This window comes from Conger conger, chromosome 4, assembly GCF_963514075.1.
Source record: "Conger conger chromosome 4, fConCon1.1, whole genome shotgun sequence".
In the NCBI taxonomy this organism is placed as follows: domain Eukaryota; kingdom Metazoa; phylum Chordata; class Actinopteri; order Anguilliformes; family Congridae; genus Conger; species Conger conger.
The window spans coordinates 69,641,873-69,667,608 of NC_083763.1; the positions used below are offsets into that span (position 1 = coordinate 69,641,873).

The window sequence follows — 25,736 nt, forward strand, 5'->3', positions numbered from 1 at the left end:
TACCCCATCACATTATTAATCATTTAGAACCTCATTTAAAGCACACACACGCACGCGCACACACACACACACACACACACACACGCGCACGCACACACACACACACACACACACACACACTGGCTGGTTTGTCATACCATGTGCATTAGTGTATCAGGTCCTTGTGGGGGACAGTGAATGCATCTGTGCCCTTTGACCTGGAAACGCAGTTCTACAAGACAGCAGCATCCAAGCCCAGAGGATGACAACAAATCAAAGCCGTTTCCCCGATCCAAAGCCTTTCAGCATCCTGTCACATGGGCCAATCGCCTATTTCCTTCTGCTGTAACCTGTGAGCCGTGTGTATACCCCATCACATTATTCATCATTTAGAGCGTCTTTAGCTCAAGCTTGGGGGAGGGGTGAGCTACCTGCTTTGTTCTCTTGAGCTTGGTGCTTCACTTGAAATGGTACAGATAATATCTGTGCTTAATATCTGTATTGTGATTGTATGTATGTACAGTAGACGTGTAATACACGCAAGATATAAACTGCCTTTGTCATTGGAGTGCAGGTCACTAAGGTTTAACTGCACACACAGAAGACTGTCACAAGATCAAAAGTCAAGCAAGTCAGTAAACTGCCTCTGGATTGGTTTCTTTTTTTTAAAACTGATTTTGAAATTGTTTGCTCCATTGATTTCAGCATCATTGGTGGGTGGTGCCAAAAAAGGCTGTCACAGTTGTCCCTTTAGTCCTTCCCATTTGTCCTAACTGATCTGCTTTTCAGGAGATGCAAGAGTGACACCTAGTGATTGCCAGGTAAAATGCAGGCAGACTCGACGATCATTTCAGTGTTTTAATATTAGTCTGAAGACTATACTGATTCTGAATTACAGTATATGATTAAGTACAGGCAAATGCGCTTAATTTGTTTGCGGTGGTGAAGGCATGTTTCTAGATTTGTTCATTTCAGTGTAACTATTTCTTACATATACTGTACATGATGATGCATTTAAAAGCTCGATAAGCAGTTTTTAACTATGAATGCAAAACCAAAACAATCAACCATTTCTGTAAAACTTCTGTCAAATCTGTCAACACTTCCTTCCAAACCATGTAGTCTTCACCCAAAATGACATTTTGCCTCAGAGTCAGAAACACAAGTCAATAAATGCCCGCAGAACTGCTGCTCACTGGATGTTTTTTGTTTTTCGCACCATTCTCTGCAATCTCTAGAGACTGTTGTGATCAGGAGATCAGCCGTTTCTGAGATATTCAAAGCACCCTGTTTGGCACCAACAATCATCTCACAATCAAAGGCACTTAGATCACATTTCTTCCCGATTTTGATATTTGGTCTGAAAAACAAGCGAACCTCTTGCCCGTGATTGTATGCATTTAGTTGCTGCCACATGATTGGCTGATTAAATATTTGCATTAACAAGCTGTTGTACATAGTAAAGAATGTACAGTAACACAGTACAGTAATCACTGAGTATTGCCTTGTTTACAGTAAATAGCAATAGATCAGACTTACCTGTTCTCATTTGTGAATGTTCGTATGACAGGGGCAATGCTGACACAGCTGAGCGACATGCGACGGGGTGACATTGGCTGAGGCGGTAAGAGCAGTCGTCTCATTGGCTCAGGCGGTAAGAGCAGTCGTCTGATTGGCTCAGGCGGTAAGAGCAGTCGTCTCATTGGCTCAGGCGGTAAGAGCAGTCGTCTCATTGGCTCAGGCGTTAAGAGCAGTCGTCTGATTGGCTCAGGCGGTAAGAGCAGTCGTCTCATTGGCTCTGGCGGTAAGAGCAGTCGTCTCATTGGCTCAGGTGGTAAGAGCAGTCGTCTGGCAGTTGGAGGGTTGCCGGTTCGATCCCCCGCCCGGGCTGTGTCGAAGTGTCCCTGAGCAAGACACCTAACCCCTAAATGCTCCTGACGAGCTGGCCGGCGCCTTGCATGGCAGCCCATCGCCGTCGGTGTGTGAATGTGTGTATGAATGGGTGAATGAGAAGCATCAATTGTACAGCGCTTTGGATAAAGGCGCTATATAAATGCCAACCATTTACCATTTAGCTGAGATCCGGGTGAACTCATTGCCCAGCTTCCCTTATGGTCAAACAACAGCTAACCAGGGGGTCAACCAATGTCGCCTCGTCCAATATATTTTTAATGTACATGCTTCCCATGTGAACACAACACGAGATATTTACTTCAAGAAAACTGTGCATGAAGAGAATTGTGTGAAGTGTTTTTGGAAAAGTGTTAAATGGGTCTGAAATGTGAGAAAACGGATAAAATGTGCTTATACATTAGTTCTGATGATATTATATTTATATTTGCTTATTGGGGGTCATAGCACCAGTTTTTGTGGGTGTAAATTGGGAAAAAAATAACAATTGGGAAAAACTGTAGTAATAAAGAGTTTTTGGAATTAGTGTTTTAATATGGCATTTAAAAAGTGTTTTTTAATGAGTGGGAAATACTGAAAAAGGCTCTGAACATAAAATCCCAAAACACATTATGTTCTACCTAACAGCTCAAATTGAGCTGAACTCAGTGGATTATTTTAATGATGCCTTTAGTCCCAGTCTCCAAGCAATAAAGACTTGGTAAACATGTTCCCTTGTTTTTTAATATAGTTGGAGGCCATTTAGAGACAGAGACGAAACCCTACATGATGGCATGCAGATAGGAAAGTGTGCCATGTCGTTTGGAATGCAAACCGCACTTCCACATTGCAACACTTAGTCAAAGACACTTTGCCAGTAAGCCTGGATTCCATCAGTACTGATCCTTAACAACTCACCATTAAATATAAGCAATCTTTTCATAGGCTTTCATGAGAGATTTTGTTATTATTTTCCACATTATTATTCTTTTATTTTTTTACATTCACAGTGATTGAGAATAACTATCAGGAAACAACCTCGCAATCAATCAAATTAATTAATCGTGAAAGCAAATAGATACATATCTATTAAATTAAGATGCGCAGTGTATCTGAAATAGACTTGCAAAAATGTTTGTGAAAGCAAAAAGTAAACTGAAAACTTCCCATTCCCATCCCAGCCTCCCCCCCCCCCTCCCCCTCCAACCACATTCCTTCACCAGTCCACCCCTTCTGGTTATTAGTCACTTACAGATGTTACATTTCACTCCAGGGGGGCAGGGTGTGCTCGAATGTTTTTCCTCTGCAGTCACGGCCCTGAAATTCAGCCTCCTGTCAACGCGGCCAAACCCTTCACTCACCTCCGCTTTCAGATTTGGTTTCACAGGGCGGGGCTCATTCCATTCCATTCCCGGAAAAAGGGAGACAGAAAGCTGTTGTGTAAACATACAGAACTTAGGTACAAAAGACTTCAGACGTTGAAGAGTGTGGGTTTTTTTTCAGAGTTTATGGAGCATGTAGGAATTTAGTGTGAATCATCTGGGCATTCATCACCATTGAGAAACATTGCCTTAGAACATCCTGAGGCAAGAAAAATGCAGTCCAATCCACAGATTTGCATGCAGGCAAAGTGACTGGAAAGGGGGAGATCTGTTCATCGGTTGGCTGTTGGAGGATGTTTCGGGGCGGGCGGAGAGCTTAAAATACAGGACCAGAATTTCAGCCAGTTTTCCAATTACATCATTCCTAAATCTGCAAAGTGCTTTTAGGGGATTTTACAAAGACTTGAGAGCTCTCAAGCATTAATTGGTACACACACGTACACCCACACACACACAAGTTTTGCTTTGCTTTCTGCTCTCCTCTGTGTCAAGCATTAGCCTTACTGGAGGTTACCTGTTTCGTTTTATATGTTTTGACCTATTTTAGTTCACACATATACGAGAACACGACGTGAGAAATCTGAAGGCAGAAAGTGTGTGTGTCAGAGAGAGGACATGTGTATCAGCATGTGCGCTCAGTTACCTGAGAACAATTCCCAGAGAGTGTTTGGGGTGGCTCTCAAACCGGTTTCTTACTCTGAAAGCAGCCAGCAGAACCCTACTGTACGCCAGTGCTTTCAGAAATATTTACACAAAGGAAAGTCTTTAACCTCCCACAGTAAGTGTGAGCATAAATCATTTGTCTGGAGAATGGCTGGCTTCACACACTTGGCTGGCTGTGTGCGTGTGCGTGTGCGTGTGCGTGTGTGTGTGTGCGTGTGTGTGTGTGTGTGTGTGTGTGGAAAAAAAAAGGAACGCAAGTCATTTGGAAGAGTGCACCACTGAGCAGCGTGGATTCCATTCAGTTTGTAGGGAACATGGTCATGGTGCACAGAATGTAAAAATGAGAGATACTGTAGTATGTTGTGTGGATGGGAGGGGGTTCTCTGCCAAGGTCACACTCTTGTGTAACAGAGTGGTGTGTACTTAAACCCTGTGCTACCATGTGGTCACATCACCCCCCACCCCCCCAAGTATAAACAGTCCAAAGGCCACAATATGCCACAAAGTGATACAACTTCCATAATAATGCCATCTGAAAGGATGAATTTGGAAAGCAATGTTCTCCAAAATCACTTTATTTGACAGATTTCAGGACATGAAACCTGCTTTTCGTACAAGCGTGTTTAAACATTAACCTGAGTGCCCTCGAGCATGTCAACTTTGACTACCAAATAAACCCAGGTGTTTCTTTGTTTTGTTCATAACCATGGGTGAATTTGTTTGACTCCTGTCAACCACAGCAGAAGGTACATTGTGATTTCATTTAGGCTGCATTTTTGTGTATTTTGCAGAAATCTAAACCTAAAAAAGTAAAAACAGACAAAGAAGCAAAAAAATAAAGTATCTAAAACAGAAAGCAGCACCAACCAGTTGAAAAGAGGAAACTTAGCGCGTATTTACCATTAAAAAGCAGACTATAACTGAACAAATCATTTACATTCACTGCTCGTAAAAAACCCCCCCCAAATTCCTTCACTTTCAATCCACTCTGCAACCACAAGAGAAAACAATAATGAAACAACTTTCTCCGCCAATCCCTGAAAAAGAATAGATGAACATAGACTGTCTATCTGCCTATTAGTTGTCGGTTCACAGTAGCAAGGAAGTTTTTGATTGGCAACACTGTTTACCACTTTGATATGCAGTCACATTTCATTCAAACAAATGGTAAAAAGAAATATAAAAATAAGCAGTTGTGAAGCAAAAGTAGTAGAAAAATAGTTTGGTAATGAAAGCAATGAACTGTATATTTCCACATAAATGATACTATTTCACAGTTATTGTATGTATGTAAAGCTTAACACTATGTTCCAAGTAGTATAACTACATACTGTACACAATATAACCATACAGCATATAGGATGAATAGAAAAATCCAGAAGACCAGAGTATGTTTTCCCTTTAGAACTGAGGACAAATATTAATTTACACCTTACACTAGCCTTATTGCATGCATATTCACTCATACAAAATGGCAGCACGTTGGAATAGGCACCCTGTGTATACAGCAATGTAATCATTTTCAGTTACACTTTATTTGAAGGCCATATATCAAGTATATATATATATATATAGGTCTTAGAAATGCTACATAACACTGGTGCCACTGGATATTGCCCTTTGTTTAAAAATATTATATTTTCGAATCTGTCCAGGTTGACAACTATGTCATGTCGTTAAAAACCAAATGTCAGTTTGGAAAGTGGAATACACAGAATGGCAATGTCAGTTGTCATAAAGTGCTATATCATTTGACATATCAGTTATGCACACAGCCTTCAAATAAAGTGTCACCTCATTTTCTTTTTGCGGACTGCATACCCTGGATATGGTGTTAATACTGTTATCTGCGTTAATATCTGTGGTGAGGGTGTTCCATCCAGGGTGCAGCATTAGCACAACGATGCAATTTTAAAGCAGAGCTTTTACCCCTAAAAGAACAGTGTAGCTGCTGCAGTGGAGTTTTTTCCCCAGAGTAAACTCATACACTTGTGTAAAAGTTGACTGAGTAGGGTTTTTCCTACCATACAGCAGAACACAGTATTACTACCTCAGTGAAATACTTGCCTCTGAGAGGGGCTTTTACCCAGAGTGCTGTGTTAAAGGTACAATAGGTAAATTCAGACTTCTAACGGTCAAGAGAGGAATAGCAGCAACAAACACCTTGAAACCACAACAATGTTTATCCCTCTCTTTTCTCTGTAAACGTGCTGACATTGAAATGCCATTGGCTGTGGCAGTTAGAACCAATTTTCAACCAATGAGCTTGAATTATTGTACAGTTATACAATGTTTTGGTAGAGTCGGGCCGTCAACTGTATATTTTGAAACCCAACACAGGCAGAGGGTGAACATGTCAGTGAGCCTTTTTCAATGATAGGAAGAGATTTATGACAAATGGTCTTGTAACAATGTTTAAAAATCTTACCTATTGTACTTTTAATATGCCAGTGTAACGGCTGAATTTGAGTATAGCTTTTTCCACAATGCAGTCTTATGACGACAGTGTAATATTAGCTGTAGAGTAGGGGTTTTACCGAGAGTAGTCTTAATATGTCAGTGTAATGGTTGGATTTGAGTAGAGCTTTTTTTCCATAAAGCAGTTTTAACACAACAGTGTAACATTTGACTTTGAGTATGATTTTTACCCAGAGCACAGTGTTAATACATCAGTGTAACATCTGACTTTGAGGAGAGTTTTTAACCCAGAGCACAGTGTTAATACATCAGTGTAACATTTGACTTTGAGTAGAGTTTTTAACCCAGAGCACCGTGTTAATACATCAGTGTAATATTTGACTTTGAGTAGAGTTTTTAACCCAGAGCACCGTGTTAATACATCAGTGTAACATTTGACTTTGAGTAGACTTTTTTTTTAACCCAGCCACAGTCAGTGAAGGCCCTCACTCCTGAGTGCAGACGTCTGCCAGCGTTTTGAACTTGGAGCCGAGCGTGTCTACGAACTCCAGACTCTCGTCCTGCGCCTGGTCGCTGCAGCACCCCACCGACCCCGCGGGGGAACCCTGCCCCTCGTACTCAAACTCCAGCGGCTGGTCGTCCGCGTACCGCCCCTCGTCCTCTGCCGCGAGGAACACCAGTTTCTGGGAAGACAGGAGTGAAAAAAATACTGAAAATATGCCCACGCCAAGAAAACTACTAAGCAGATTTGAGAATGGATTCCAGAAGTTCTGAGAGATCAGAGCTAAATCAGACAATAAGACTGCAGGAAATGAGACACAAAACCCCTGCTTGATATCATATTACATTCTGGGTCCTCAAACCTATGAATTTCACTGCAGTTTCTATATTCAACTATATTCATGAAATTGGAATTGAGTCAAGGAACAAAGTAGTTACATAATGTAAACTTGCTATTTATCAAAAAAAAAAAAAAAAAAAAAACTCTGCAAGCTTGAACAAGTTTAACCACCGATTCATCCACCTCACCTTTTGTAGATACAAGTCGTTTGTCCTCCATGTGTCCAAAGAGGAGAATCCGGCATGTTCATGCAGAGCGTACCCTTCAGCGTGAGACGATCGCATTGTCCCGGTGTACTGAGCGGAGCTGTACTTCCCCGAGCCGTAGAAACCCGACCCGTACCGGGCCGAGCTGTAGATGTTCTGCGTGTCCATCATGGAGACCTCCTGCAGCCCGGCGGACTGGGCCATGCCCTCCTGGAACACCTGGTTCTGTTTGCCCAGAGTGCTGGAGCTCATGGTCGCCAGGCCGTTCATGTGGCCCATCTTCACCGAACCGTCCACAGCCGAAGCCGGGATCACCATGATGCTGGAATTCTGCGGGGGAATGCCACAGGGCCATTCAAAAAATGTATTAAATAAAAAACACTACATGTTTTCACCTAAAATCAAGTATAACTCTGGTTGACCACTTCAGACCAGCTCCATACTCAACATGGTTTGTTAGCTAGTAATTTCAAGTGGTCATAGTTGGATTTTACACCAGGAAAATTTAGGATAATGAAGTGAAGCATAGTGGTTTAGGACCTGGGATTTAACTCAAAGCTTCTGAAAGGTGGGGTATTGCCACTATACCCCCTAGGTATGGAACTCAACCTGAGTTGCTTCAGTAAAATATCAAGTCATAAAAGTGGATGTTATGTAAAAATATATATATTAATTGCAAGTGTCTGCTAAAAGTCTCAATGAATCCTGTCAATCACAGTGAACTACCCTGTTCACATATTCAGCATAATAACAAGTGATTTGGAGAAGTGCTCTGGGTTCAATGGTATAATGGGGAACGTCACCCTAATTATATGGCATTGTATCTTCTTAGTCCATCCACTGTCATTCAAGTCTTGGTTGTCTAGATACCTTAATCTGTGTCCTGCACCCAAGACAACTCTCTTCACCTCAGCTTTAAGTCTATTATAGTGAGAGCAGACATCTGAGGCAATGGTTTAGTCACTGCAAATGGTGAAGTTTGCCAAATGACAAAAATGTAAATGTAAATGTAAAAGTCTGGGGTGGCCTAATTGTGCTTGAATGTGAACTCAAGGGCAGCCTGTAGCCTTGTGGTGAAGGTACATGACTGGGACCTGGTTCAAGCCCCAGTGTAGTTCTGCACAGCTGTTGGGCCCTGGAGCAAGGCCCTTAACACCACATTGCTCCGGGGGGGACTGTCCCCTGCTTTGTCTAATCAACTGTAAATCCCATTGGATAAAAGTGTCGGCAACTGTAATATTGCGCTTGATTACATTACATTAATGGCATCTGGCAGACGCTCGTATCAAGAGCAACATACAGTTGATTAGACTAAGCAGGAGACAATCCTCCCCTGGAGCAATGCAGGATCTTATTATGGCTACACTGGGGATTGAACCACTGACCTTAACCTTAACCACGACGCTACAGGCCGCTCAGATGGCGAACGCAGGCAATGACCCTTACCACCTCCTCTCCAGGGGCCTCAGTGTTGGACTTCAGCAGCATGCCCGTGCTGACGTCATCGATGTATATTTTCTCCCTCTGCATCGTACATGCAAGCGCACAGCAAAGGCCTTCAGAGGAAAATCAAAAAAAAAAGAAAAAAAAAGAGGGAAACTAAACAGGCCGCAATTACTTCCAGTCCAAAACCTTGAAAAGACACATTCTTCTGGACCCTGACAGCTTTTGTGCACTGCAGGCTGAATTTTTGAGAAAAGACACAATGCTGGTTGGTGGTGGTCGAGGTGAGTTTCCCCCCCTCATCACTGTAAAGCGTCTATCTAGCTAGGCTAATCAAAGGTCTATCTAGCTAGGCTAATCAAAGGTCTATCTAGCTAGGCTAATCAAAGGTCTATCTAGCTAGGCTAATCAAAGGTCTATCTAGCTAGGCTAATACCGCATTCAAGTCTGAAACTGGCTGGGAAACATGGCTGTAAAACTGCTTGATGGAGGCATGGGGGTCGGCAGAAGGAGAGAGAGAGAGAGAGAGGGAGGGAGGGAGAGAGGGAGAGAGGGGGTCAGCAGCAGGAGAGGGAGAGAGGGAGAGAGGGGTGCAGCAGCAGGAGAGAGAGAGAGGGAGAGAGAGAGAGAGAGGGAGGGAGAGAAGGAGAGACGGGTGCAGCAGCAGGAGAGGGAGAGAGGGAGAGAGGGGGTCAGCAGCAGGAGAGAGGGAGAGAGAGAGAGAGAGAGAGAGGGAGAGAGAGAGAGAGAGGGAGGGAGAGAAGGAGAGACGGGTGCAGCAGCAGGAGAGGGAGAGAGGGAGAGAGGGGGTCAGCAGAAGGAGAGAGGGAGAGAGAGAGAGAGAGGGAGGGAGAGAGGGAGAGGGAGAGGGGGTCAGCAGCAGGAGAGAGGGAGAGAGGGAGAGGGGTGCAGCAGCAGGAGAGAGAGAGAGGGAGAGAGAGAGAGAGGGAGGGAGAGAAGGAGAGACGGGTGCAGCAGCAGGAGAGGGAGAGAGGGAGAGAGGGGGTCAGCAGCAGGAGAGGGAGAGAGAGAGGGAGAGAGGGAGGGGTGCAGCAGGAGAGAGGGAGAAAGGGGAGCAGCAGCAGGAGAGGGAGAGAGGGAGAGAGAGAGGGAGGGGTGCAGCAGGAGAGAGGGAGAAAGGGGAGCAGCAGCAGGAGAGGGAGAGAGGGCACTCACACAGGAGCAGGAGCAGGGCCAGGCCCAGCAGCATGGCCAGGATGGCCCACGCTCCCAGGGAGACGGAGCTGGTCCGGGCGGGGCACTCCCCTCCGTGGCAGTGGCAGATCCGCACCGTCACCGTCTGCGTCTCCCCGAAGCCCTGCAGGTCCTCCACCCGCAGCGGGACGCTGTACACGCCCGTCGGCAAGTCCTGGGCCGGCTCCAGCCTCACCGAGGTGGCTGAGCACAGGGAACAGAGTTAAATCAACTCTGACACTGAGTCCAACAGCAACAACATGCACACAGAGAAATGGCCAGTGTTAATCCGAGTCCAACTGGGGCTCATATCTGACTAGGGCCATTAATGCTAACTTCATCAACATCGCTGATTTAACACTACTGGTATTCAAAGTTTAAGAGTTGATTTTACTGCAGTGGGGAAAGCTGATAGAGAATAACACTGTAGGTATTATTGTCCCGCCATAACTGCTCAGCCTTGAGCGAAATAATGTTTTAAAAAAAACATTCAAAGACAGGATCTGAACACAACTCCAAATGTAATCCCTTTGTTTGAAAAAAAAAAAAAAAACATTTTTGAAAAGTTTTTTTAGAAAGGTTGAGTTGACCAACACTGCTCATTCTGCCAATGAAAAGAAAGAGGAACGTTTCTATTTATGTATGAAAGTATATTTTTCAGTTGCATCACATTTACATAATTCTCATTAACATTTAACTGCCAGAGTACATGTCCTGGCAATGCTCAGGTATTATAGGATTACCTAAATCCAACAACAACACTGTACTCTGAGTCACAGTTGTATTACTACTTATTTCCAAAGAACTCAGCAGTAACGATGATAGATTACATAAAGTTTTTTTGTTTTCTTTCATGAAAAAAGGCCAAAAGGTATGAAATTTCTTTTTTTTAATGTATTTAGTTGAGCATGACCTCCAGGGGTTAAATGACGAAAGCACCCTCAACCCCTCTTTAGCAGCAAAATACAACGCGGGCTCCTGAAATAAGAGCCTTCTATAATGTTCCAGCAGCACACCATGAAACCACCATTAGAAAACTCCTGTAGGCTACCTGTCACATCTGTAAGCCTCCATTTCCCATCATGCCCTTTGGGGAGGGCAAAGCTGAAGGGGCCGGAGAAGGGGTCAGCGTCGCTGTCCACCGCCTCCACCAGCACCGAGCTTGTGTCTCCGCCCTCACACAGGACCATGCCCTTTGCCGGGATCACCGGCGCGTTGTCATTAATGTCTTCGATCTGGATCAGGACGGTCCCTGTGCCTGTCTTTGAGCCTTGGAAATAACAAGAGAGAAAAACGTTTTTTTTTTTTTTTTTTTTCAAAGAAAGTAAAAGCCCAAAGGAAAAAGTGATATCGTCATATAAAGTACCTATCTATCTATCTATATACAGTATTGTCTGATAGATCTTTACATGGGATAGTTGTTCTCATGAAATTATGAAGTTGAAGTTCTCATCTGAGAATAAAGCAAAAAAAACAAAAAAACGACAGAGCATGACATAAACACGCAACTTAATCACGCAGTCATCAATGGAAAAAAGGTACTTATGTGGCATTACTAACACATTTCATGTTCACAAGGTGCTCTGGGAACCCCCACCATCAAATTACGTGACGTTACGTAACTTACGGCGCAACCTTGGGTGCAAAAATAGGATTAAGCCCGCCTTACAGTTTAAAAGAACTGGCACACCCAAAATACCACACACCCTAGCTTAAGAGAACTAGCACACCTTATGACATGACAGTGTCATATGTGTGTGTCGTTGTAATAGGCATGGTGTTTTAAAATCCATGCGCACAGCAAACACCCGTTTAACAACCGGTGTTTATGTACCAGATGCACATTACTATAATGTCGTGGAAACTTGTCTGGACTACAGTGTGTGTCTGAACCTGCAAGCGTCCATGTCATTATTCTGTACTGTGTGTCTGTATGGTTTATGTCCTTTGATGTTACTTTTGTATGTGGACATGAATAAAATGCATGCAAACACTGTTACTGTATTCACTCATTTGTATGCATGTCGTATAGGAGAGAGGAAAGGAAGAAGATGTTTATGGGATCTCTCTGCAGTTACCACAGGTCTACTGTCCCTCCATGGTGTATGTCACGGGAGTGCCTGACTACTTCCATTCGTACCTTGTTTGTGTACAGTATGGAAATACAGGTTGTCTCTGAATATTATGCCTTAATTCCTGCTTTTTTTTGTTTTTTGATTTGTGAAGAATTATTGCTTCTACAACGGCTGCTGCTGATACTACCACTACTAGTACTACCACTACTATTTCAACTGTAATTGGGAGACATTATGAAACTTACTTGCGTCGACTGCTTTCACTGTGATGTTATACAGACTGTCTATTACCAATGGAGACTCCCTGTCCAAAGTGGTGAGGGTGGTCAGGCTTCCTGTGTTCTCATCCACATCAATCCAGGAACCAATGTCTGTCATCTTGTAGTACCTGACCAAGCAAGCACAATACAGTACACATAAAAAGAAAAAAAGGCATTCAGAAAAGTGAAGCTTAAAAATTCAATGCCGTCCCTTTCTACGCTATACTGTATACCAAAACTATGAGAACATTTGGATTTTACATCAAACAAAAGAATATGAAACAAAAGGCAATCAGCTTTCATTTCATGGTATTTACAAACAGCTGTTTGTGTGTCCCCTATTTTTAGCTGTACAACAGTAAATCAACATATCAACCTAAACGTATAATAATGAGAGCACTAAAGTCAAACATATGGTTAGATAGCCCTTACAGTTAATTAATTAACTGCATCGAATCTACAATCCATTGACATCACCAACTGTGTGTTATCTTCTTTGGAAAGGCCTTTCCAGGCCTTCACTGCAGACGGTTTCAGTTGATCTTTGTTTCGGGGGGTTTCTCTCTTCAGTCTCCTCTTCAGCAAATTAAATTCATGCTTGATTGGATTTAAATTAGGCGACTGATTTGACAAGTCCAAAACTTTGCAGTTATCCTACCGCTGCTATCCTCTGTTAGTGTACATCATCAATAAATATGAGTGAGCCTGTTCCATAGAAAGCCATACACGCCAAAGTTTGGCAATACCTCCTCCATATTTTACAGATGAAGAGGGTGCTTTGGATCATAGGCTGTTCCTTTCTTTATCCACGCTTTTGGCTTTCCATCATTTTTCTAACGCTTTATTTTGATCAAGTCTGTCGTCTGCTGTCCAAGTCAGCTGCATGCGGTGGCTTGTGATATTTTTAACTCTGCCGGTGATGTCACTGACTGTTATCTTAGGGTTTTTCTTCACAGCTCTTAGGATTCATCTGTCATCAACTGCAGTTGTCTCTTGGCCAACCTGTATGGCATGTATTTCCACCAGTAGTCTCTTTCTTTTTCAAGACTTTCCAAACAGCGTTGCTTGATATGCCCAGATGGTGTGCTATGCTATGCTGTCCTCTCAGCTTACAGATTAATTGTTTTTCAGTTATAGTTAATCATCTGATCTTCATGGTGGTGTATGCCTATGACACTAAATTCAATCAGATTTCACTCTCCTGTCCCCGTAGCTTTGGAGGGCACAGACAAGGAAGTGTGTGTATGTATCGTAACCTGATTAATATACAACTGAAACTAAGCTAATCATTCTTTCAAATGGCAGGTGACTTCCAACACTCTCTAAGTAGCTAAACATAATGACAGTTGGCATTGCTACCAACACTTTGAAACAATGAATTGGTTTCTATTCACTCATACGTTACATTTTCCAACTCTCTAGGATTTGATTGAAACATATAAGGTACATTAGTTTTTCCCCTGTCCCCCGTTTCCGTTGGCTTCACTGTCATGGAAAACGACAAAATGTCCATGCAACACAAAATGACACCAAGGAATGTAGCTCACGTACTTAATGCCTTCGCTGCTCTTGGTTTCTGGGTCAGTCGCTACGTAAGTCCCGATGACCGTTCCGTTCTCCACGTTCTCTTTCACCCGGAGGCTCAGGATGGGGGCGGAGAACTCTGGGCCTTCGTCCTCGTCTATCACAGTCAGGTCCACTGGGACCGTGGCCCACGTTGCTTTGGTGCCAACGAGATCCGCCTCGTTCATAGCCATCACTTCCAGCTTCACATTACTACTGACCTCGTGATCCAAAGGCTGGACAGGTGGCAGGTAGAGGAGGAGGAAGAAGAAGAATAAGAAGAAGGAGGAGGTGGTGGAGGAGGAGTACATTCGTCATACACAAGTATTTCAGAACAGAAATGTAGGGAATCAAATCCTTGTTTGGCTGCCTGCACCATAATCTACATTTTTGACACCAACAGTGAGAGAATGAAATAAGCAGTGCTTCACTTCACTATTAATAGTGCCACTTCTGCTTTGCCTCTTCACTACAGATAACAAAGCCAGCTCCATGGTAAACATAGCTGTCCGGGAGCACTATTGGAATGACCTCCAAATTATTTGTGGCAGTAAGTAAGTTACAATGATTTTACTCGCCAGACAATGGGGACTGAAAAATAAAGTAAAAAAGAAACTTTTGTGAAAAAAAAAAGAAGAAGTTATCAGGTAATAATTGTGCAATCATATACCTTGTACATACTTGAAAAGAAAGCATCCCATCAGTGTAAATCTAAAATATTTCATTTTTTTTTTTTGATTTCCATATTTCAGTACATTACTGATCATGCATCAGGGATTTCAGTCACCTTAATAACGTAAAGAAGTCCCTCGTTAGTGTTAGGGTCCGTTTCCATCCTGAAATTCCCGTTCTCGTTCCCCTTTTTGATCTTGTACACCGCGTTCCAGTTAGGAGTCTTCTCCAGGTCCTTGTCGTCTACTGGGATTCTGAGAACCAAGACGTCTGCTGTGTTCTCTTTAACCGTCGCCGTGTGCTGCATGAGGAACAACAGACACAGTGGTCAGGACCTGCGGGTTGTGTGGGTGAGCAACCACCGGCTGTCAACACCATAAAGACTGCCGGCAAAATACCGGGGCTTAAAAATAAATAAACACACCAATCTTCTTATGCACCTGTGCTTTTATGACAATAGACCACAAACATTTGGGATATTGGTCACGAGCCATCAATCATTCATGACTACAAGTTATGCAGAATACGGGCACCGCGGACAGCAGGGGACAAAGGCTTCTTTGTTTATTAGCCTTCAGCCACACTAGTTGCACAAGGTGTTGCTCTCAGCATGCGACAGAGCATGTGCGATAAGTGGTTATCGTGTGACATTCCTCTGGGGAGATGATCAAAAGGTGAGATCATCTCAAAACCTATGTTCTTTCGCCTCCCTTTACGTTTGTCAACATGAGATTATACGGAATTTGTATTACTGATCTGCAACAGCAATTTGCATAACAGGTCACAGGTAATTCAAGCCCCCAGGTTAAACTAATTGCTCCTTTCACTCTGCAGAATTGAAAAGCTGAACAACCAGGCACCCTTAAACCCGGGAGCCATCCCCTCTGTCCCTGAAGACAATCTAAAAAAGGACATTTCCTCTTCCTTCTTCAGGCATTTTGTTGTGCATAGAGACCCAGATTAGCACAGTGATTATATTACAAAAGGCACATCTGGTACTTTTAGTATAACTTGACTAAAGCAGATAAGACTGATAACATGAGCTGTGTGTGTGCACGGATAACTTCTGCATAGCTCTCAGCACAGTTCACAGCTGAAGCCATTCCGTTGCTCAGATGAGGGCAAATTAATTACGTAATCTTGTCATTCTGTGTTCTTATGTTCTAATGTTCTACTACACGAGCATCAACAATATTTTTACAAGAAATTACATTACATTATGAATGAAAAAGACTAGTAAATGTATTACTGTACAGTATATTGCCATGAGAAGATTCAAGGCATTATATTCTCTGACAAATAATATTAAAAGATGAATTAAAATTAAGTTCAGAATTCAAGTCAAGACAAGCCAAACTTGTTTTGTCAAGTCAAAACAAGCTGTGACAAACCCTCAACATACAACTTCCACTTTGATTAGAGGTAGGGACGCCTCATGAAGATGATGAAGAAGTAGAAGAAGAAGAAGAAGAAGAAGAAGAAGAGGAGGAAGAAGAAGAGGAGAAGAAGACAATGAAGAAGAGGAGGAGGAGAATGAAGACAATGAAGAAGAGGAGGAGAAGAAGAGGATGGTAAATGGTTGGCATGTATATAGCGCCTTTATCCAAAGTGCTGTACAATTAATGCTTCTCATTCACCCATTCATACACACACTCACACACCAACAGCGATTGGCTGCCATGCAAGGTACCAACCAGCTCGTCAGGAGCATTTACGGGTTAGGTGTCTTGCTCAGGGACACAGCCCGGGCGGGGGATCGAACCGGCAACCCTCCGACTGCCAGACGACTGCTCTTACTGCCTGAACCATGTCGCCACATGAGAGGAGGAGAAGACAAGGAAGAAGAAGAAGAGGAGTACGAGGAGAAGAAGAAGAAGATGAAGAAGACGATGAAGACGAAGAGGAAGAAGAAGTCATACCTTTTTCTCTTTGAAAGTAGGCGGGTTGTCGTTTATGTCAGTTAATATGATGGTGACTGTTCCTGTGGTGGACAGTCCGTCGGATGCTCCGTCCATGTCTTGTAGTTCCACAGTAAGCAAATACGTGTCCTGCACCTGCAACACAATACACAGGAACCCAACTAAATCAACAGTGTCCCTCAACCATCATATGCTCATGAGCAGTGAAATCTAACCGGTTTTGAATTTGGTTTGTACATTTTAAATTACATTTCTTATGAAATGACAATAGCATATGACAGTATATATACACTCACCGAGCACTTTATTTGGCACATTTTTACTTAATTACATCTACTTATTTGTGCAATTATCAAATTAGCCAATTGTGTGGCAGCAGTGCAATAGATACAATCATGTAAATACGGGTCAGGAGCTTCAGTTCACATGGTAAGTAAAATAAATGTGATCTAAGTGACTTTGACTATGGAATGAGACTTGGTGGGAGACAGGGTGGTTTGAGTCTCAGAAACTGCTGATCTCCTGGGATTTTCATGCACAGTCTCTAGAGTTTGCAAATAATGGTGCAAAAAACAAAAATAAAAATCCAGTGAGCACCAATTCTGCAGACAGAAACGCCTTGTTAATGGGAGACGTCAGAGGAGAATGTCCAGACTGGCCAAGTCTATTTGGCCACAGTGTATATAAACAATGATAAGTATAAATACTATAAATAAGTATAAAATAAGTCCCTTACCTCCCTGTCAAGAGAATTGGTTTTTGTATAAACTTCCCCAGTCTCAGGGTTGATTCTGAACAGATCTGTCTCGTCGAGGAGTGTGAACCGGACCTTTGTGTGAAGTGTGCCTGGCTCATCAGTGTCAGTAACATTTATTTTCCCAACTCTCGTTCCTGTAATGAGAAAATACACAGCTGCCAAACTGAAATTTGGAATGAAAATGTTACAACGACAGAAATAGTGGGTTACGTTTGCTAATCTGAAGCAAGAAACAAGAACTAAAACACTGTGGAAAAAAGTAGAAAAACAACTGAGATGTTGCATTCTTGGCTTTTACAAAAAAAGGTCAAAGGAAGCCAAAGCATTAATTTGATTCGGCAACAAACAGTGCACATAATAAGTGATCATCCAGCTGCATCGTGGGTGAAATAATCATATGAAATACGAACGCCTGACATTCTGCCTCATCAGGGGAGCGTGTAAGAATTGCGCGGCTGTGCCCACGGAACGCGTCCGAATGCTGTTCTCACCTGCACTGGAACGTTCCGGCATGGATATGGAGAGGGAGCCGGATAACACCGGAGGGTTGTCGTTGATGTCCTGCACGTTCACCGTGATCGGCAGCGGGCGATCAGTCTCCTCCTTCGTTCTCCGGTCATACACTCTGGCGATGAACTACGATAATGAAACATAAGTTAAGCGTGCCCATAACCTACCAGGACACCACCGATCGGCAGCGTAGTCAATCTCCTGTTTACTTCTCATCTAAATTTGCGCTGGCCAATAAGACCTTGCAGTCCCACCCCATTGCCGCGATGCTTTCTGTCAATCAAGAAGAGCTTGTTGTTGGCTGTTCTTGATTGATATACACTACAACATACACACAGGCAGACAATCGCTTAGTCATATTACACATTATTTGGCTGACTCTATTATCTAAAGAGACCCCCCTGGAGCAGTGTGGGGTTAAGTGCCCAACAGCCGCGCGGATCTTATTGTGGCAAGATCGAACCACCGGCCTTGCGGGTCCCAGTCACGCGCCTGAACCACTAGACTGCAGACCGCCTCGTAGACACAGCCCCGCGCCCAGGCTAGGCCGAGCTGCAGCCGCTTGGCGGAGGGCCGGGCCCTGAAGCCCACTGAAGCACGCCCTCCGTGTGTCACCAGAGCAGATGAATTATCATGAATACCCAGGCTTCAACGCTCACCACAAACTGATGGTGGTCCTCCCGGTTCACGGTGCGGTGCATGCTCAGCATCCCGGTGTCGGGGTCCACCGTGAACAGACCCACGGGGGGCTCCGTCACCCCCGGGCCGCTGATCTGGTAGTACACCGAGTAATTCGCCGAACTGTCGGACCCGATCTGCGAAAAAACCATCGAGCCAGACATGACACACGTGACAACACATAAGGATTTCACATTAATGAACTTGAAGGGTTAAACAGAATTTGAAGGGTTAAACAACATCGAGTGATAATAATATTATTAATAATAATAAAACAATAATAATAATAATAATAATAAAACAACTGAGAAGGCTATACAAATACTCATCATTTTAAATTACAAATACTTGAGAACATTCCAGGCAGTATATTCAGAACTAATACTAGCCTAACACAAATGCCACGTTTAACAGAACGTTTTAAATTCATTTTAAAACTTGCAGCCAAACGTAAATACGCTACAGATCTGAGTGGCAAACGCAGCAGGAAACTCACCAGTTCCACTTCCCTTGGAAAAGGCGGTGGCTCGTTCTCTTTTATGTTGAAAGGCAGGGGACTCCAGCGTCTTTTTGTGCGTCTCAGAACTTTGTGCTTTAAGGAAGGGAACGGAGAGCGACGCGTTTGGACTGGGCCGAAAAAGGGTGAGGACCGAGCAAAAGCAGGAGCACAAGAGCTTCTAAAGCAGCGGTGTCCCGTCTTACTGTGTCCAAAAAGGGCTGATGTGGGTGCAGCTTTTGTTTTTTTTCTCCCAGCACTAAGACACCTTCAAATACTTAACTAATCATAATCTTTAATGCTATATATTATACTAAGCTTTAATGGATAGAATAGTGCAGAGAGACAGGAAGAATGGGAGTGAGAGAGGGGAAAACGAACGACGGCCAGCCAGATTCAAACCGCCAACGTCACGGCTTGCAATAAACACTTGGTTGGTGCTCAACAGGCTGCACCACCGAGACACCCCAGGTAATTACAATCTTAAATCCAGACCGTGAACTACAGTCAGGTGTCTTAGTGCAGGGCTAAAGCAAAGAAGCTGCACCTTTTCTTTCGGACTGGACAGGACTGGACAGGACCGGACACCCCCGTTCTAAGGTATTACCGCTGGAAACGAAGGCTTGCAGAGACCAGGGTGTGCCAGGAAAGGCTGTTACCTCACTGGCTTGGAGAGAAAGCGTCTCATCCGCTCTCAGTTTCTCATTTCGGTCCGGAATCAGAGCCGAGGATCCCGTCAGGTCAGTCTGCGCCACGGAGCCTGAAAGTCGACAGCGATGCTTTCACATTTCTCTGCCATTGCTTGCGATATCGACTCGTGATATCGCTGCTGTTTCAGAAACTCATTACAGTATGACATTACGTTTTATCCAAAGTGACATACAAAACAGTGCACATCAAGTTGAGAGAACAAACGACTGAAAACGTCAGATAAGGTCCAATTATAGATCATTTGACACTTTTTTTATCCAATGTGACGTACAATTGATTAGATTAAGCAGGGGACAATCCCCCCCTGGAGCAATGTGGGGTTAAGGGTTATGCTCGGGGGACAAACAGCTGTGCAGATCTCATCATGGTTACACCAGGGTTTGAACCACCGACCTCCCAGGTCCCAGTGGTGTGCCTTAGCCACTAGGCTTCAGGCATTGACAAGACCCCTCGTACATTCTGTGTGCATGTGAATGCACTGCCTTTAGTATTCTGCTAGCTGAAAAAAGAACATATATAAAAGCAAATCAGGGTGTTCTGGTCTTAAGGCATATTTGGCAGGCCAGGAAAATGGGAGGAGAGCCTGGCATTGAACACAGAAGCGATGCCCACACATGCCCTAAGAAATCATTATGATAATGCAAAAGCTCACCTCTACAGTAATCTAGATTAATCCCCACTTCAGTTTGGTGTTACAACACAGTGTGATGGAGAGGTCAGGAACCTAGACTTGTGAACCAGAGGAAATGTAGGTTTCCTAAGTCCCATATGGGGTCTGCTTATAAACAGGCTCTCTTTGTCTCTCTCGATCACTGAATCTAACCTTATTAAAATGGAATGATGATTTACTAAAATGAAGATGAACACCAAGTACCAAGTGATGTGAATTTCAGCTCAGAGGGACTGCACATTTTCCTTAGAATCAAGTTGAAAATTCTCATGAAACCACAGGACTGTGTTTAAATCTTACCTGCCAACAAGTGCAATAGACAGAGACCAGGTCACTTTCTCCAGAAGATTTTTAACTGACACACATACCACCACCCCACCACCCCCATCGAAAAAAAAAAAGAAAAACATAGCATACTCCACTTTGAGTAAAACTGGACTGTCAAAATATGCTCTAGAAATATAACGATCACACATGTCGTCAGCCTGCTCTCGTGCCCCTTTGACAAATACACATCGGAGCACAGTGATGCAAACTGTTGAGACCAGGTTCCTGTGGAGACCAGGTCCACATAGACACAGTCATTCATTAAAATTGATCAGCGTTCCTGCACCTTTTGAGAGGTAGCTCCCAGCCCCCGCCAGCTCAGGAGATTCAGCCTGAATGGAATGTCGGATACAAGACCCTGCGGATCCAGAAAGCACCTGAAGAGGCAGGAGAACGTGTGTTTACCACTTCAGCAATGCAACGTCCATTCTTATCTTTACCGTCAACCACCCTTGGGCTGATTTATGTTTATGCAGTTTTTCATGACCGCCAGGCTTTACTCTGCATTTGTTTAAGAACAATAACAAAACATGTAGTTATCCCCCTAGCTGAAGCCCCCTTGAGTTTCCAATGCACTTCTGACTTCCTCAACGTTATTATATCAGGACATAGGCTATCACTGAATAAAATAAATGTTTGCCTGTGACTGTGCTCAAGCAACCAAAAAAAAGTACAGAAATTTCATTGTATATATTGACTTCTGGTGTAAAATCTAATTGTCGGAGAAGGAATAGTCATTCAGTTGAGTGCTGGAATTTGAAAGATGAAAGTGAAAGTTTTTCACTTGTATTATTATTATTATTTTTTTAACGTTTTCTAATAAGGGCCACAAATAAATAAAAAAAACAGAGATATATTCCAAAATAAAATTCCAACTGTGGCTTCCTACAAGAAAAAGCAGGCTAGCTTTCTTGACATATGCAATACAGATCACACAGAAAGGGGGAGACCTCTAAAACCCAACTACATAAGAGCTCAGAAATACTATGAGACACAATAGCTGAAATTTAATCAACAACTTATCCTTAACTTAAGTCCTTAACTTACTATTAAAAACAAGACATTGTTTATTTATTTTATATTTTTTCACAAACACAGTTGGCAAGTTCAGCAACTACGAACACTGTCTCGCCAGTCTCGAGTTAATGAAATAAATATGTAACATTTACTTGTAACTCAAATGAAGAGTAAGTGTTGAATGAATGAATACATGCCATCTGTACTTGATCAGCACTGAGTGTTCTAAGGTTCCCTACAGATTAAGCAGTCATGAAGAGAGCTCGCATGGACAATCAAATTAAAAATACGCGGTAGACTACATTCAGGGAGATATTATTCAAAAGAACAATTATTAGCACAAAGCACATTTAAAAATGCAATGTGCTGTGAACTAATAATTAACATGCAGGCTACCAAGTACAAAAACAGTTAACTGCGAAGCCCGGAGGCTGAGTCGAAGTCTGCACCGATGGTAAGCAAATTTCATAATAGTAACGGTTTATACTGGTGTGTTTTTATATGTAGGCTACATGAAAGATTATTTCTGCTATTTCAAACATCGTTCAAGTAAGTTAAGTGCACGCCTTTTTGCACTGTTGTCATATTGAACATAACTACACTGAAGGCCACTTTAACCCTTTTCATTGGACTTTGCCGTTTCTTAGATATTCCCAACACGCAGTTCTTTTTACAAAAGACAAATGTTAAACATAAAGCAATGAAATTAGTTATATTACTTACCACGCAAAGGAAACTGCGGAGGAAAAAGAAGCCTCCGGCCATGTTTCGTCGCTTGGGACGATAATAAACTTGGTAACCGTGTTAATCCCCTGCAATCCTGCTGAACCTATGGTGGTTAACAGACATGAGATGACAGAAGCATTCTGGGCGCGGTAGAAGGGAGGAGGTTGTATTAAATGAGTGGTTGATAGTCCCGTTCAAAGGTGTGTCGATTATGTTGATTGTTTTACGGGTTACGGCACTATATCCATGGAGGCATACGGTTCAGGCTACCTGAGACGATTGGGACATGAGAAAGAAATTTGTAATCAGTTGTACCCTTTTTCAACTCCACCCCCTATAACGTTTCGTGTGTGCCTGTGTGTGTGGTGAAAACATTGTTCAATGACCTGTCAAAAAGCCATAGAAGAACTTAGTTTGTTTTTGCAGAGTGTAGTAATATTGCCGTATAGACAATAATGTATACATTAAATTCACTGTGGATTATCATATCATTTCGTCAGTTTTTTAATATTGTAATTATTTTGTAATTATTATTTTGCACCAGATCTGTAGCTCACTTATTTAAATTGAATTGAAATAATACAAAATAGGAAACCAATTGTGGCCTTACTTTAATTTAGACTTTAACTTTAATTTAGAACCTGAACTCAGTTAAGTGACAGTAATAACAGCCCATATTAAGGGAATTAGGGCTTTTAATGAAGTTTGTTGCGCATACTGCAGAATCAATGACAGAAAATGTGTGTGTCTACATGAGTCTGGCTCAGTCTGTATTTTAGTGGTGTGAAACTTCTCTGTCAGAAATAATAACACCTTGATTTGCCACCAGACATGAATCAGCCGACATCTCTTTTTCACACATAGGTGACTAAGGCAGGAGTACACACAGCTTACTAATAATATGCACATAGCTTCTCTGCATAATTCACAGACAGTTACATCTATAGTTTTTTTTTTTTTTGGCTACACTCAATGAATAGCTCAATTAATTATTCAAAAGCAAATACTACCAAATATGTGTCAAATTATTACATTGTATAATTACAATATAATTACAATATATTGTATAATTATAATAAATTAATATAAAGCTATATAGCACATACCTAGCATAGTACATTGTTTTATTTTCTTTTTAAAGCTTATTATCGGTTGCGCTTAGCTAGTAGTCTATTGCACTTCTTGTTGGTAGGTAAGATTTAAAAACAGTCCCGTGGTTTCTTGAGAATTTTCAACTTGATTTCAAGGAAAAGGTCTGACTCAGAATCAGACAATGCAGATTATATTTGGTTATAGAAGCTTAAGCCCATAGCCAGTGTTGTGAGTTCCTGTTTCACTGTCTCAGTTCAAAACCAGATAAGAGCGAATGCTTTGGGCGGGGGGTTGGGGTTGAGGTAGGAATGTGGGAGGGAACACTTGCCACACCACTGTCTGTTCAGAACAAGAAATCCTTCACCTTTTTCAGTATCTTAGATACATATACACTTTAAATGTATTTATTGAATAGCCATTTATATTGTTGACACTCCAAACCAGAGTTGGATAAAAACACCGACTGCAATTTAAACGAATTCAATTCAAAACTAGCAGCTATAAATATGAGACCTTGTTCACCATTAAAATAATTATAATAGAAAATGTTCAGTCTTAATTCCTCTCAGGTTATGAACCCAAGTGGATCAAGTGTCATCTATCAGAACTCATTTTGTCACAGTTGACAACTCCGAGTTGATTGAACATTATGCTATGGAAACAAAGTAATAATAATTGATATGACCTTGATATGCACTGCTTTGTACTTAATAAAATGTCATGTAATGTAATAATAATCATGCTAACAGTGCACTGTATGCACATAACAGCTATACTGTAACAATAATCCTAATTGTTATTGTCAACTTGATGACGACCCTGATGCCCCATGAGAGGAAGAGGGTGGGAAAGGAGGGGATCGCATGGCTGTAGGGTAGCACATTAACGAGCTGATCTTGAAGGACCACAGCGATGTCAGGCCCCATCTGTTTCAGCGCAGTGGTGAGGGAGAGAGCGCAGTGGGGAAAGTGCCTTGCGTGCAGAATCTGGGTTTGATTGGAGAGCCGTGCCGGAATGTGGCACGGCCCCGTCAGAGGGAGTGGGGCTGGGCAGGCGCACCGCTCACACACAGGCCTGCGGGAGCCTCTCTCAGGCCGGGGCCAAAGGCACGCTGCGGTAGTGCTCTCCCAAAACTAGCACAGAGCTGAGCACAGGTGTAGTATAAGGAACACCCGGGGAGGGGTGCCCTGGAGGAAGAAAGGGATGGGCAATTGTCTGTGAACTTCTGGTAAATATTATTGTCCCTGGCCTGAGAATTTAACCTGCCAGCCCTGCTAATGACTGGTACTATTACCATTACTACTACACTGATACTACTGCTACTACTAATGCTACTACTACTAATACTACTACACTGATACTACTGCTACTGCTGCTATGCTAATACTACTGCTACTACTAATACTACTATTGCTTCTACTAATGCTACTACTATTAATTCTACTACCCTCATACTACTACTACTGTTGCTACTACTACACTGATACGACTACTACTAATGCTACAACAGGGCGGCCTGTAGCGTAGTGGTTAAGGTAAATGACTGGGACACACAAGGTCAGTGGTTCTAATCCTGGTGTAGCCACAATAAGATCCGCACAGCCGTTGGGCCCTTGAGCAAGGCCCTTAACCCTGCATTGATCCAGGGGAGGATTGTCTCCTGCTTAGTCTAATCAACTGTACGTCGCTCTGGATAAGACATTAATTCCATTAATGTAATGTAATATACTACTACACTGATATTGCTACTGATACTGTTGCTACTACTACACTGATACTACTGCTACTACACTAATACTGATATTACTACTGCTACTATGACTACACTACATAACACTACACAATACTCATGGATATACTGAAATGCCATTGGCATACATTTTTACCGTAAGTCATTTCCTGTGTTAGGAATGTACTGTGTAAGTTCAAGGGTTCATTGTCAGGCGAGCGGTTCAATCTGGGAACTTTCACCCTTTTCACACCTACCACAGAGGTTTCCATAAATAAATAAAAAGGCCCATTTCAGAAACCTCTAGTAGGAAGGGGCTGTTGGGCCACCAAGCCGAATCCAGCCAGTCTGAGAGGCGGTAGTGCCCCTTATCTTGGAACGACTCCAGCCACTGCTGGACAGCCACAATAAGATCCGCACAGTCTAATCAACCGTAAGTCACTTTGGAGGAAAGCAGCAGCTAAATAACAAAGTAATATTACAATTAATTTTGGTGTGAATTTGATATGGGGTAATAA

The 25,736-nt window shown here is 42.7% G+C and overlaps 1 protein-coding gene across 1 annotated transcript; it reads right to left on the reverse strand.

Annotated features, from left to right (window-relative positions):
* Positions 1-4,553: 4,553 nt before the first annotated feature.
* On the reverse strand, positions 4,554-22,627 carry LOC133127206 (desmocollin 2-like protein). The gene is made up of 16 exons (XM_061239909.1): positions 22,395-22,627; positions 20,941-21,031; positions 19,606-19,706; positions 18,947-19,042; positions 18,432-18,587; positions 17,754-17,898; positions 17,242-17,396; positions 16,506-16,640; positions 14,702-14,887; positions 13,903-14,150; positions 12,337-12,479; positions 11,068-11,286; positions 9,999-10,220; positions 8,826-8,935; positions 7,362-7,709; positions 4,554-7,015 (listed from the first exon to the last, which is right to left on the reverse strand). Exons 1-16 carry the CDS (start codon positions 22,434-22,436, stop codon positions 6,818-6,820), a joined length of 2,595 nt encoding a protein of 864 aa, XP_061095893.1. The 5' UTR covers positions 22,437-22,627; the 3' UTR covers positions 4,554-6,817.
* Between the last annotated feature and the right edge of the window lie 3,109 nt (positions 22,628-25,736).